Here is a 14,854-nt window from a genome sequence, read left to right on the forward strand (position 1 = left end):
CTCAGCGCCGAGCGCGTGAAAACCGCCGAGCGCCGGTTTTCAGCGAGGAAAAAACCCGCTCGCTGCTGGCTTATTTGAAAAACGCCGAGCTTCCATTGGAAACAATTGAAAACATGCGCCGGCCGCGGGCGTAAAAGTTTTGGTGTACACAACCCCTTAGAATAGTGAAGTAAAATATTTTCCCAATACAAACATCCTAATAAAGCACAGATGCTTTGAAAATGTAACTAATGTAACTGTATTGTCCACCTCTGCTATAAAGTCCAACTAAATCCAATTTAAGCTGATAATAGTCAGTTTTACTAGCATTTGCGCCGCAGCCGCTATAAAGCCAGCCATTTTGTTGAAGGTTTGCCACTCGACAGGGGTGAGCTCCCGCTTGGTCACGTGGAAAGTGACGTCAATGCATTCCCTCTATAGCGTTTGTAATGCTACTTCTTCTGTGGAACAAATGGGGTTTCTGCACGAGAGCGCCTCCTGGCTGTGGGATGTGCCGGGATGTCACCGTAATTCATTAAAATTCATTCATTGAGAAAGCGCACATTTGCACGATTGATCGTGACAGCTCTATCCTCTACACTTTATTTTATTTTTCAAATCATGAAAACATGATGCATATATATTTTTATTTTTTTACTATTATTCTGCTTAGTAGTTTGTCTGTTTAACTTCCGGTGGCAGCTGATTTGTATGGATATTTAAAGGAACAGTATGTAGGATTGTGGCCAAAACTGGTATTGCAATAACAAAACTTGTGGCTAAAACTGGTACTGCAATCACCCAACTAGTGGCCAATACACAAAATGACAACATAAACATCAGTTGAGGGCTGCAACTCCACATTTTAAATGACAATATCCTGGCCAGACCACTGTTGTCAGTGATATAAGTATTTGAAATGAAAATGATTTCTTAATGTCTAGTGACATATCAGGGCCATTTTATGATTAATTAATATAAATTTCTTACATACTGCTCCTTTAAGGTATAAAAAGGTATTGAAATACATATGAATATATCCATAGTAGATAACTTTATACTGTATATTGATTCAGTAAGATGGGAATGCAAGCTTATAAAAAAAATAATAAAAATAAAAATAGGAGGTGTTCATCTGTAGTTTTTTACAGTTTTTACAGTTAGAGTTTGTGCAATGTAGTGTTGTCTTATTAATTTTACTCTTTGGAGAAAGCAAAACTGTTATCCTGTGTTATCCCAAAAAGGTGGTGTTTTAAATAAATTACTGCATCCACAACAACAACACATTTGACATGCCCTAAAATGTTTAACACATGTGGTTTCGCATTATTTCTAATTCAATGTTAACATAAATTTAATCAATTTGTTAACTATAAAAAAACAGAAAATTAAAGGGGGAAACATGTTTAATCACTGTAGGGCTTAAATTATTTCTTACAGGGTAGAATAAGCACTTTCTCAGATTATTCTGAAAATTAGAGGGGTGTAAGGGGCCTTCAACATAAATTTTGCCTAGGGCCTCCAAATATCTAACCGGCCCTGAGTAAGTAATTTATACAGGTTTGGAACAAAATGATGGTGAGAAAATGATTTTTGTGAAAATTTCATTTTTGTGTGAATTATTCCTTTAATCTCTAAAGGTTTTCTGTTGTGCAGAACTTGTAGCAAGTTGAAAATAGGTCACAGCTCTGTTCTGAGGCTGACAGACATTAGGAAAACACTGATGAATTCAAAATAATATGACCATCATAGAGTCCTAAACCAAAAGCACTGTGCTCATACCAAAAATTATTCTTCAACATAATTTGGTGCATCTTTTGCACGGAGAAGCCGTAAGGACATGGCAGGTCTTTCCTTGAAGGTGAATGCATTATCAGCGCTGAATATGACCATGATTACCACACATATATTACAGGACCCCCGATTCTTTTCTCTATTATGCAGGGTGTTTTTTTACCCCGCCTGACAGCTCGACATTTTAACCTCTCTCTGCTGATTGCTTTATGTCTCCAGTCTCTTTCCTGCTCTATATCACCTTTTCACTCATAGTAACCTTATGTAAAGTAATATGCAAATGCATCAGTTCATTTTCATTGTTATATAAGCTTATTTTTAGCTCTGGAGTAAATAGATTAAGAGCAGTCGATTACAGCATGCCTTTATTTGTTTGTGTGCAGATTTGGCACTAACTAATGAGGACGTATTATTCTAAATAAACAAATGTTTTGATATATTTGTGTGGCTGTGTGTGTCCGTTGTAAGGATATTTTAGTTAATGGTCATTGCTCAGTGGAAGTATACTATCACAAATATGATAAAACAAATCTGTGTGTGTGTTAATTGAGAGATGTTATGCAGCTCAGGGTGTTGAACACAGGAGAGAAATTGATCAGAAGGTCTCGTCTGAGTTGTGTTTGACTGACTCCTGATCGATTCAGCCTGTCCTGGTGATTGATCACCAATACTGTGTCACAAGTATTGATCAGGTCGCTGGTTCATCACTCCAGTGGCTGTGTGGAGCAGGAGTGAGAACAGTAAACATATTTCCTTTACCCTTTTTATTGCTCTTTCATCCCCACCATCATTTAAAAAGAGACTCCTGCTGCCTGAGACCAGAGCATGCTTCTGACTTCAGCTAAATGTAATTATTGGTAGTATAGGAGTTTATTATAACTGTATATTTTGACTACAGAATAATGCTGTCTTAGTCACACTGCTAAAGGTCAGCTACAGTACACGCATTTCCATAATGTCATGATTACACATTTTTAAAGTCCTGCTAACCTTATCTCCAGTAGGGTTAACCAGATGTGGGTTACATACTTAATTTAATCCAGATAAACCACAGTCTACTCCAAGTATTTGCTTTGTGTTTAAACTTGGTCTTTATGGTTACAATCCATATTTAAAATTTACTGCATGCGTATAACGTATTTAATTTAACAAATTGATATTTTTATTATAGATATTTTTGCAATTCCAAAACTTGTTTTTATTTTATTTAAAAAAATGCGTTTAAATTCTGTGTTCCACTTTTGTTTTTATCAGTGGCGGCCAAAAAGCTAGCTATGTGTTCGGGGTGTCATGTGCGTCGCTTGTCATGTAAACTACTGTATGTGTTCGGTGCATCATGGGAACCTACACTCTTAGAAAAGATTTACTGTGCACATCTTTGTGCGTTAAGCTTTTAACAAATTATATGTCATTTTGTGTTAAAATATAGCACAAGTTGTGTTAAAAGTAACACAAAATCTGTCGTTTCAATAATAACACAGAGATGTGATGTTTTTAACACGTTTTAAGAGTGTATGGGCATCATGCATCATGTCAAAATATGTCCATGCTGCATACGCATTGAACGGGTTCATGATAAAAAAGATGCTCACGTCTCGCAAGACACTCACGTAAAGCTAAACTTTGATTACAAATGAGATTAAGTGAGTATCTAGCAAATGCGAGCTTCTCTTTTATCATAAACGGTTATGAAGCACCTGTAGCAGGCACATATTTTGAAATCACGATCTACACACATGACAATGTTTTTACGAGTTTCGCATTTGTGCCTCCTCGGAAAAGAAGTCATGAGTCCCCACTGGTCTCTATAGGTAATATATATATATATATATAATTAAAATAATTTTATATGTTCTGTGCACGATTAAGTGTGCGCCTAACAAATATTTTCCTAATAAGCCAACACCTTACCAAAAAAATTATCTTTAATACAATTAAACATGAAACCTGATTCTTAGAATAAATCCTCACTCAATTTAAAAAAACTCAATTTATTCTGGCGCATTGTTTATTTATTTAACACTAACATTTAATAAGTGACTGATTGATGACACTTTCTTGTTCTTGACAGCTAATAATCAACTTATAAATGTCTCATCACTGGTCAAGCATGCCACTATTTGTGAATATGACATTTGCTGTCAGATCTTGTGTGAATGATGATATGATAGTTTTGATGAGATGATCTTTATTTAATGAAGGGGAGGGGTATTATTGATGTTCTTTGATAAGAAAAGTGAGCTGTATATCATAAACTTTTTTGAGTTTATGTAAGTATAAGATTAACTGTACACTGTAAAAAGTGAAATTGTGGAAATGTTAGAGTACACTGTAAAAAAAATTCCGTAGAAATTGCAGCTGGGTTGCCGGTAATCTACCGTAGATTTAAATTTATGTTATTTACTAGTAACATTTTGTTCAAAGTTAAATGAACATTGAACATTTACAAGTCTTTGTCTTTACAGAGTAAAACTAAAAAAACAGCATCAAGCAAAACATTCTGGGAAACAAAATCTGAAGCAAAAAACAGAAAAAGGTTGATGATGATTTCTGGTTCCCAGAATGCTTTGCATGAGGCTGTTATTGTATAGTTTTATTCTGTAAAGATAAAGACTTGTGAATATTTAAAATTTATTTAACTTTGAACAAACTCTTGCCAGTAAATAACATAAATGTAAATCTACGGTAAATTACCGGCAACCCAGCTGCAATAACATTGTAATTTCTACGGATTTTTTTTACAGTGTAGGGATAAATTTCTACTTCATCTGACCTTTAGTATTTGTTATCCTATTATACCTTTATGTGACCCTGTCTGTGAAATCCAGGCTAAAGTCTTAAAATCTAATTCTAAGTTTACGAGCCGTTGAATTTTTAAGTCGGCATAAAACGGAAGCTATTGTATTATTTTTCTAATAGTGAAACAGCTTCTGAAATTAGAAAAAAGGCCATCCAGATCTGATTGGATCATTTAAAGTTGGGCCATGTTGTTTCTTAGCCTGGTGCAACCAGACTCTCGTACATTCATTTCATTTGTACAGAGAGTCTGGCCACACTCCATTGCAAAGCATCACTTCCGTTAAGGAGGCTCCTCTGTTGAAGTTTAAAACTATTGGATCTGCCCAGAGTCAAACAAAACTCTACACAGCAGTCCCAGACGTAGTACTGAAACAAAATGAAAATTAAGCGGAAGCATGTAGGAGGGCGAAGCCAGGCTAGTTGTTTCTTGCGAATCGCTGAAACCTTTTTCTGGGCCGCGCCCTAGCGCCAGATCTTGTGACCGGAAGTAAAGAGAGATTGATTCGATGAGGGGAGGATATTAGCGTTTTTAATGAAAGATTAATCAATTTATCAAACCAATTTATTAAAAATAATGAAGCTCACATGCAAGTCGTTTGTAAAAAAATACCACAATATTTTGTAAAAAATGCAGATTTTAATAATTTTACAATGATTTCAATCTTTGTCAATATAAAAGATATCAAGGTTATATTTTCACAGATGGGTTTTTATATTATGTAGGATGATTTTATGTAGAAAACTCTTCAGCTAGGGTTTTCACAGACTGGCACACATATTTAACAACTGTTTGACTTAAACTGAAGTAAAAGGATACCTGGTTACCTGACAAACCATTTTTGTTAACAACATAAATGCCTTTATTGTAAACTCTAGTAATGTTTTTTAACTAGGCCAAAGACGTTAGATAGTTTATAGTTTTTCTCTCATTTTCTCCCTCTGCACTCCATCTGTTTCTCTCTACCTTTTTAGCTCCTGTGCTCTTTCTCTTTATCTCTCTGGTCTGGAGTCCTTCATTAGCCTTTTTCCGTCTTCTCTCTGTCCACCCACTTAACCCCCTCCTCATTTTTTCTGCCTTCGTACCTTCCATTTTCTCCTTTTTTCTCATCCCTGCCTTCCTCTCCACCTATCGCTCTGTCGCTTCTTTACAAAAGACTCCTGGTGACAGACCTGGACCGGCCTTCTTGCTCCCCACATCCTGTCTTTTCTTCTCCTCCGTGGCCTCCTCTCATCCCTCGCTCGTTTCCCTTCTCTGGCACACACGCACGTTTGCAGCGAAGAAAGACCAATTAAAATCCATCTTGTCTTCTTGCTGTCTCCCACCAAACTCTCTCCAGGGCCACTAATTAAAATAGAAGCCCTCCTCTCTCAGCCTTTCTTACCTCCCTCTCTGTGTCTGTCTCTCCTCTTGTCTGCCTCTCTGCCCTGCTTTATAACCCCGTTCCTTTCCACCCTCACCTTTCTTTCGGTCTCGCTTCATCTCCATTGCTCTAGACGTTACTGTACTTCCTTTGTACTTCCTTTGTCTTTTTAAGTACCTTACAAGCTCATATAAAGCTTTCTTCCTTCTACTTTCTTTTACTTTCTTCCTTTTTTATTTTACCTTCTTTATTTTCCTATTGCTCTTCCCTTAATATTGATGGTGACTTTTACACACAAGCAACTGGTTAAACAAATGAAGCATGAATTTATTTACCTACTCACTAAGGGCCATTGTATGCTAATTCTTACCCTATTAGTGCAACTTGACTTTTGACTGCGCGTGTGTGTGTGTGCGTGTGCGTGTGCGTGTTTAAGGAGATGAATGAAACTTTATTAGCATGAAGCTGTTATTGAGAGCCATGGTCCGTATCTTATGTTGTATGAATCTTTTGACCTTGTTTAAATCCTAAGGGTTCTTTTTTCCTAAGCTGCATGCTGTGCAGTTTACAACTTTCATGACACTTAAACTTGCTTGATTCAGCCTGCATGATTTATTTCATTATAACACAGTTTTGCTACATCCCCCCATCTATACCATCAGGTAGTAAAGATGTCTGTGTCATGTTAAAGCATTTGTTTTTCAGCTGCGGGTGCGTGAATGATGGCTAACTTTTAATAATATTCCACAGAGCAGCCAAGCAAACGCAGATGAAAGTGTGATTCAGTGCAGATCCTGCTGACACATGCGAATCTGCTCTGTCGGCTTGGAAAAATGCCATTTTTAATGATTGTGCCAATGAATTTCTCTCATGATAGAAATATAACCTGTAACTCCCTCCCTCTCTTTTAGGTTAACAGGAGATGATTACTCTGTCCAGGTCAATCTGAGTGATTATCTGGATATACTGTGTCCCCACTACCCTGCCAGCCACCCGTCGACCGGTCCCGCTGAGACTCTTGCTCTCTACCTGGTGGCTGAGGGCCAGTTCAGAGGCTGTGTGGAGACTAAAGAGGCCATTAAGAGATGGGAGTGTAACCAGCCGTACGCTCCCTACGGCCCTGTCAGATTCTCTGAGAAGATCCAGCGCTTCACACCCTTCTCCCTGGGCTTCGAATTCCTGCCAGGACATCATTACTACTATAGCTGTAAGTGAACGGTGGCATTTGGGAAGATGCATTGAAAGTGTAGCTTGCACTTAATTTGAAAAGTTTTAGCTGTAGCCAAGTAACTCTCTTGTTAGCTAAAAGTTTTTAGCGTAGTTAAACTTTGTTATATGTCAACCCTGTATCGCGAAATTATGTACCTATAGTCACGTAATTCTGTGAGTATTTTCCGTGACACTGACACGTTTTCCGCCTTTTTGCGTGAACATTTTCTGTGAACATGTCACTGTCACGTATTGGTTACTCAACTGTTTTTTCTATTTTCAAACCATTGACGCTTCGGTTTAGGGTTAGATTTGGTGTTTGCGTTAGGATATCACTTTAAGTAATGGTTTATACCTTTTTTCATGAATAATTTTTTTTAAATAATTTTTGATTTTAAACCATTGTCGCCTGGCATTAGGTTTAGAGTTTGTTTTGGTAAGGATGTCATTTTATGTAAGTCTAGCCCTAAACCGAAGCGACAATGGTAAGAAAATAGGACAAAACAGTTGAGTAACACAGTGTTTCCCAACATTTTTTCTGCCACGGCACAGTTTTGATAAGTAAAAAATCATACGGCACAACACTATCACAATAAGCATTAACAGCACCGCACAAACCTGAATTGCAATGTTTAAATGACTTATATTGACTATAGGTACATAATTTCGTGATAATGGGTTGTACACTCGATGTACACTGTAAAAAGTTCAAGTTGGATCTACTTCAATTGGTTACGCATAAAATTTGAAGTTTCTTTAACTTAAATTGTCTCACTATAAGTTGAAAATTTTTAATTGTTTTAAGTGTTACCAACTAAAGTAATTTTTTTCACCTTAAATTTTTTTACTTAAAGTTACCGGTAGAAGTATTACCGGTAGAAGTATGTTTTTTATAAAGCAGCTTTCACTCGTTTTACAGTATAGGCAAACAATTTAAACATCCTAATTAAAAATCAAAAAATTTAAATCATATGAAACCAATATTGAATGTTGATATAAAATGTTTGACAAAAAAAATTATTTTAAGTGATAAATAGTAGATTGCTGTGTTTGAATATTAAACAGTTTTATAAATATTTAAATATTTTCACTGTAAAATAAATCAGTGAATTTTTTTGTTTTACCATTGACTAAGTCATTTCAACTTACTGTTTTATAATTAGACTGCTGAAGACTTTATATAACTTATAAAAATATATAACTTTTTACAAGTAAAAAATGCTTAACTTAATTTGAAAAGTTAAAATAACGTAAAAATATAGGTTGATATGACTTACACATCATTTTTTTACTACTGGTAAATCATGGCACTAGAAGCAGCAAGTTCCTGAGCTCTTTAAACAGGTAACACATTTACTGATAAACTTGAATGCACCTTAAGTTGTTTTGGATAAAAGCATCTGGCAAGTATATAAATGTAAACATTTTCAGCAATAAAAGGAATGATTGGAGGGTAGGTAGGATAGCACAGCATATGTGAAATTACCCTTCACTTTATTTCCTTGCTTTTGGCCCCACCCTCCTGCTCTCAACAGGAGTCCTAAGAGGAAGGAAAGATGGTCTGTGGCCATAAAATTACATGATTTTTTTTGCTGTTTTTTACAGCTTTGTTTTCAGGCCAAAGCTCTTCACCTCCCTCCCCGTTCCCCCCACTCTTACTCTTTATGTATCATAAGAGGGTTTGAAAAAGCATGCAAGCTTTGAGAGAGTTGTGATAAAGCCAGTAATGCGCTGAATGGCTTGATGGAGTAAAGAGGAGAAAAGCAAAAGAATCCTTGTAGGAGCACGAAGTAAACAGAGAATATGAAGTGTGGAGGGGTGGATGGAGGGCATACAGACAGCGGGGTCTTGCAGGGCGAGAGATGGCGGTCAAAAGCAAGAGAGAAGTAGAGGATTGACACTGTAAACTATTTTTTGCTGCCTTAAATTTTCATGTTTTAATTAGGATCTTGGATTTCTTCCTATCTTGACTAGAGATTGAAAAAGTTAACATCATTTTATTTTAATTAAAAGTTGTAGCAAATTATTTCTAGTCAAAGTAAAAAAGACTAAGTTGAAAAGACTTGTAATCCAAGTTGATTATCTTACAAATTTAAGGCAATAAAATTCTTTTACAGTGAATTCTTCGAAAGAAGGAATGGGACCACCAGGGCCAGAGAGACGGTGGGAAAGTAGAGAAAGAGACAGAAATGTGAGGAAATTATCTTTACATAAATTATGGCAGTGGTGACTGGGACAATAGAGCATTGTTCAAGTTTAAGAGTGTATACACAGCATAGAGCCATTCAAACTTCACAAACCCACCCCTGCCCATACTCGTCTCTCTCTCTGTGTGTGTGTGTGTGTGTCTGTGTGTGTGTGTGTGTGTGTGTGTGTGTGCGTGCGCGGGCGCGCGTATGCGTGCATGCATGCATGTGTGTCTATTGTTCACTTTAAAGGCCGTGTAACAATGTGTCTATCTTTCTAATTGTTTAAGCTGGATCTTGTATCTAAAAACAAGGGATCAGTGTGATCTACATTTGTTGTTTGGGTCAGTTTTTAATTTAATTTTCAATCTGTCCTTTCAGTTTCTTTCTTCTGCAAACCAACAATTCAGATATTTTGTATAAAGAAACAGCATGAAGATTCTCATCAGAAGATTCTTATGCATACTGTAATTACCATTTCAGTGACAGTTTACAGTGAAGAAAACATGTGAAACAAGTGACACAAAAGCACTAAAAGCCCCCTAAAAGTAGGGGAGAGCGGGGCACAAAATAACGCTTTTTGGCTTTGGCTCTATCATTCAAAAAATATTAAAGTTAATTAATAATTTTTTACACAGTCAACACTCACATCTCTGCTAGAAATGAACACTTAGGGTCCTATTTTAACGATCTAATTGCATTGTCTAAAGCGCACGGTCTAAACGGGCGTGTCCGATGCCACTTTTGCTAATTTAACAATGGGTAAAATGGTTTGTGCGCCAAGCGCATGATGTAAAAGGGTTGTTTCTATCTTCGTAATGAGTGTGTTTTGGGCATAACGTGCAATAAACCAATCAGAGTCTCAGCTCTCCCCTTTATTTAGATGGCAGAATTGTAAACTAAAAAACTAAACGGAGGAAGAAGACCACCAGTTTATGATTGATATTAAAAAATTGTGTTGCTTTCATTTGTATTGAAACTGTAATTTTTGGTATTAAAACCTTTAAAAGTCGTTTTCTTTCAGTCATGGAAATAAAATTAACAAGCTTTTAATTGCTGTAAATGAATGGATATAGCCTACATGATCTGTGTTATCTCAAAAAATTATTTACAAATATTCAAGAAAATGTTTGTACTCTAAAAATACTTTATTTGTAACAAACAGGAGATAAAGAATTTACAAACGTGTGAAGAGCCATCAGCATTCAGCTGCCCATCCATGTGATAAGCAAACGCGCCTTCTCGTCCCGTTTATAGGCGCATATTACTAACGCGCTCATTAAATAACAAAAACAATATTGCGCCATTGACTTTAGACTTAAGACCAGGTTTTAGTTGGTCAATGGCGTTTTAGTTGCCTCAAAATAGCAACGCGCCAACAATGCGCCTGACCACACTTCGTTTTCAGACCAGAACACCCATGGGCACAAAATTGGGCAAAAATGCATTTGCTATTTAAACAAGGTGGTGCTAAAAGTGAAAATTATAATTGCACCGTGTTCAAACTAGCAAAAGACACTTGCGTCGCACATTGCACTGCATTGCGCCAGGTAAATGATAGAGCCCTTAAAGTTTGTTTGTGGAACTTACCGTTATCGTACAATTACGCCGAAAGTGACTGGAGTGCAAACGTTACAACTTACTCCGTAGGTGGGGTTAGTTGTAACAAACAGAGGGTCCCAAATTCACAGGAGATCATCTTCTGACAGTAAGAGAAAAAGACCAAAAGCACAGATTGCTCGACCCTGTATAATAAAGTAGCCCTGCTACAATTAACCCCACGTTAGTTTGTGCCCCGCTCACCCCTACTGTATTTTGTATTGGTACTGTATGTGCATGTCATTCTATGTCATTAACTAAAGAAATAGTTTCATATCTCAAGTACCGCTGTGACCGGATTGAGTCTGCTGTGAGCTGAATGAGTTTCATGAATGATTTAGTCTGATTTGTGAAGTTCAATCAGTCTTATTTGTGAATTAATCATTCAGTCTGATTTGCGGATTGGTTCATTTTGGAGAGAATAATGACTTTAAAGAGCAATTCTACCTGATCTGATCTGGTTGCAATAGTAAACGACTTACTGAAAGAGAAAATTATCTGTGAAAAACTTTTCTGCACAAAACTATCATATGGCTTCAGAAAACTTCCAGGATACATGAATACATTTTTGGTTTTTGGAGGTTTTGGTTGAGAATTATAGTTTATCAATATTTTTTTTTATATAACACACGGGTAAGTAAATAATTCATTTTTGGATGAACAATTCTGCTATAGTCATGTTTTTCAGGCTAAGGCAAATAGGATTTTGTGCCTGACTGTGAAATATAAGCAAGACAAACTGTTTCGGTCACCTCTCCGTTGTGTCTCTGCTCCGTTTTAAAGATGTTCATGATCTGACTATATAACTCTGAGTTTACTTTTGACTGTAAAAACCAGGGTCACTCAAGCGCTATAAATCATACCCATACATTACCGTACAGCACATACTGCATGTATGAGTTTTAGAAAACCCGAACACACACACACGTATACACAAACATACACACACAGCCCCACTGGAGTCAGCCTTTCTCATTATCGTCAATGTGAAATTACGACGTATGCTAAATGGACGTATCTGCGGTTGTTAGACGTGGGGTAAAAGCCTCTCTGCTAGATGAAAATGGCCACTGCTGTGGTGTGTGTTACTGAAATGGCTGTTATGGATTTATGGTTATGATTAAAGATGGAGCCAGAGACTCACTCAGGCCTGAATTTAAGAGGCTCTCCCTCAGACCTGCTGCTTAGATTCTGGGAAGAGAATTTGCGATGGCCGGCTGATATTGAGGTTTGCCTGTGTGTAAACATTGCATTGTAGGGCTTGTGATGTCTTTTATAGATTTGTCTGTGTGTGTACAGGTTTGGCCCGAATTTAAAGTGACCTCACAAATATAGTGAAACATCACATTTTAATGAAATGTTCGGCTCATAAATTAGACATAAAAGTGTGCATTACTCTAAATTAAATAATGTGTGCAGGTTTATGTGAGGATACGGTGTTGAGGCAGGGCTATGCCATTGATAATATTGGCCTGGTATGAAGTCTGTGAGAGTCTTCACTAATGAAGCGAAACACACCTGTTTTGTTTGTCTGCGTGTCTGCACAGGTGCAATATAGCTTACTCTTAATCTTAACCTAACACACATTAATACACCAGCAACTGCCTCTTTAGCAGGAAGTCAGATTTAATATATATATATATATATATATATATATATATATATATATATATATATATATATATATATATATATATATATATATATATATATTAGGGCTGCACGATTTGGGTAATTTTTCCCATTGCGGTTATTGATGCTAATATTGCGATGTGCGATTGCGATTATACTACATGGTGTCATGAGTCAACTTGATGGGTTTTAAGGAAAATCCACACACAGTTTACCGCCATACAACAGACGTAGTTTTTTTTTAGCTACCAGATCACTGTCAACCTCCTCAGCATCCATCTTCGCTCTGGTATAAGTGACGACGCACACCACACACGTGCACTGCCTTTTTTTGTTAGTTTTTCTTTCTTTTTTTAAACAGCAAGGAAAATCATCAAACTGTTATCAGAAGGTTTGTGTTAACAAGTCCACGCATTTATTTATTTAATATAATTGCAACATTTTGCTGTCATATAATTGCACAGGCTGACATCGCTGACATATATATATAATATAAATAAAATTAAATATAAATTATATATATATATATTTTTGCAAGGAAATATGATCTAAATATTCATTTAATTGATAACACATTTCTGGAAGTAGATCTTAATACATTTTAATAAAAATAGCATGATATGCATGATGATCTGGCTTTTAGTTTCATTTTATTTCCTTAGTTTACTTCCTATATTATATTTTCCATATTCAGTGCATTAAACACGTCTACCAAACAATTTCTATATGACATTTAGGTCGCTCTGTACAAGCATGTAATAGATATTAGATTGCCCTGTTGTGAGTTTTTATATGCTATTAAAATACAAATAGTAGCTGTTTAAGTTGACCTCTGGATTACCTCTGTGGATTTGAAATGTTAGTCCATGTCTGAGCTGTTTGAAGCGACTACGTTATGGAATTTTATTGGGAATAGATATGCAGTCATGCTTAAATCAAACCTGTTAGATGGCGATGGGCTGAAAGAAAATATCACCTCCAAGTGTGTAAATAATGTCGTAATGGTGTAATCATGTTCATTTATGAAGTGTGAATGTTTGCACGCAACCCATCTGACTGCATCACAGTGTCCATCATTTCTGCGGTCGGTCCTGCCGAGCTCAGCATTAACGGGAGCGTTACGCCTCATGCTCGCGCTAATGGATTAGCCATTTCTTCGGAGTCAAGCGCTCGTTTTATGGACTTGAGTTATATGTGTATTTGTGTTTTGTGTGAGTAGTCATAAGCATCGATTTGGTGGCAACAAATTTTGATTCTTCTTTCTCACTTTCAAAGATTTCATCCTCCGTCTTTGTTTCTCTTTCCAGCACTATCGACGGATGATGGACCCCCCCTCCCTTGTATGAAGCTACGAGTCACAGTGTGCTGTCCGCCCAGTAAGTACACACTTCTTTTATTATATATTTTTGTCCACACTTTTTTTCTAAAAAGTGCCCCCCCCCACAAACCCTGTCACGCACTCAGATATCCCCCTCTCTCCGCACGCAAACCTCGCCTGCCCCTCCCTCTCCCTGTTCTACCTTCTACACACTGGTCTTCATCATCCCATTTTCCCTTCTAATGTATTCCCTTTTTCCCTGTGTATCGTTTTATCTATCATATTTTCTCTCTCTATGCCGTTCCTGGCAAACTTGAGTGTTTTGCGGTAAACAGCACCTGCATTTTTATATAACAAAACTACACTCTATTTGTTGTAAATTGATTTTTTTCACTTTTCAAACAAAAAGAAGTGTTTGTTATTTTATTTTTTTAGAAATTGATTTCTTTTTCAGGGGTTTGCAGGGCTATGGGTTTTTTAAGGGAATTTGAGGAGGTTTGTGTTAAATTTCAGTATAAATAAAAAGATATAATCAAAATAAAAACTTATTCAATAGCATTTATAAAAAGTTTTCAAATTAAATAATAATAATAATAATAACATTTTGTTTTTTATTTTAAGATTAATATTATGGGATATCTCAAGTAAATGTAAAAACTAAAGTGGGAACCCCATTACTACACTGTAACTGCAAAAAGTATTACCACTCGTAAAATATTGTTTTTAACCCAGGGCTGGGTAACTATTGGACAGAACACATTTCTGGGTTAAAATGACGCAAATAATGGGTTGTTTTAACCCAACTGCTGGGTTGTTTCAACATGGTTGATTAACAATAACCCAGCACTTGGGTAAAACAACCCAATATTTTTTAGAGTAAGATTAAATGAAGGAAAGCTAATGTAAATAGTGAATATAGTGATCAGTACACTGAAATGAATAAATCCTTAGGAAGTGTTGTTCAATGTAAGTTCATG

The 14,854-nt window shown here is 36.4% G+C and overlaps 1 protein-coding gene across 1 annotated transcript in view; it reads left to right on the forward strand.

Annotated features, from left to right (window-relative positions):
* Nucleotides 1-14,854, forward strand: part of efna4 (ephrin A4) — a 52,754-nt gene that overhangs the window by 24,953 nt on the left and 12,947 nt on the right. The window contains exons 2-3 of the mRNA XM_065261030.2: nucleotides 6,845-7,140; nucleotides 13,867-13,935. Coding sequence (XP_065117102.1) covers nucleotides 6,845-7,140; nucleotides 13,867-13,935 — 365 coding nt within the window. The remainder of the gene's footprint in view (nucleotides 1-6,844; nucleotides 7,141-13,866; nucleotides 13,936-14,854) is intronic.

The sequence above is a fragment of the Paramisgurnus dabryanus genome, chromosome 13, assembly GCF_030506205.2.
Source record: "Paramisgurnus dabryanus chromosome 13, PD_genome_1.1, whole genome shotgun sequence".
In the NCBI taxonomy this organism is placed as follows: domain Eukaryota; kingdom Metazoa; phylum Chordata; class Actinopteri; order Cypriniformes; family Cobitidae; genus Paramisgurnus; species Paramisgurnus dabryanus.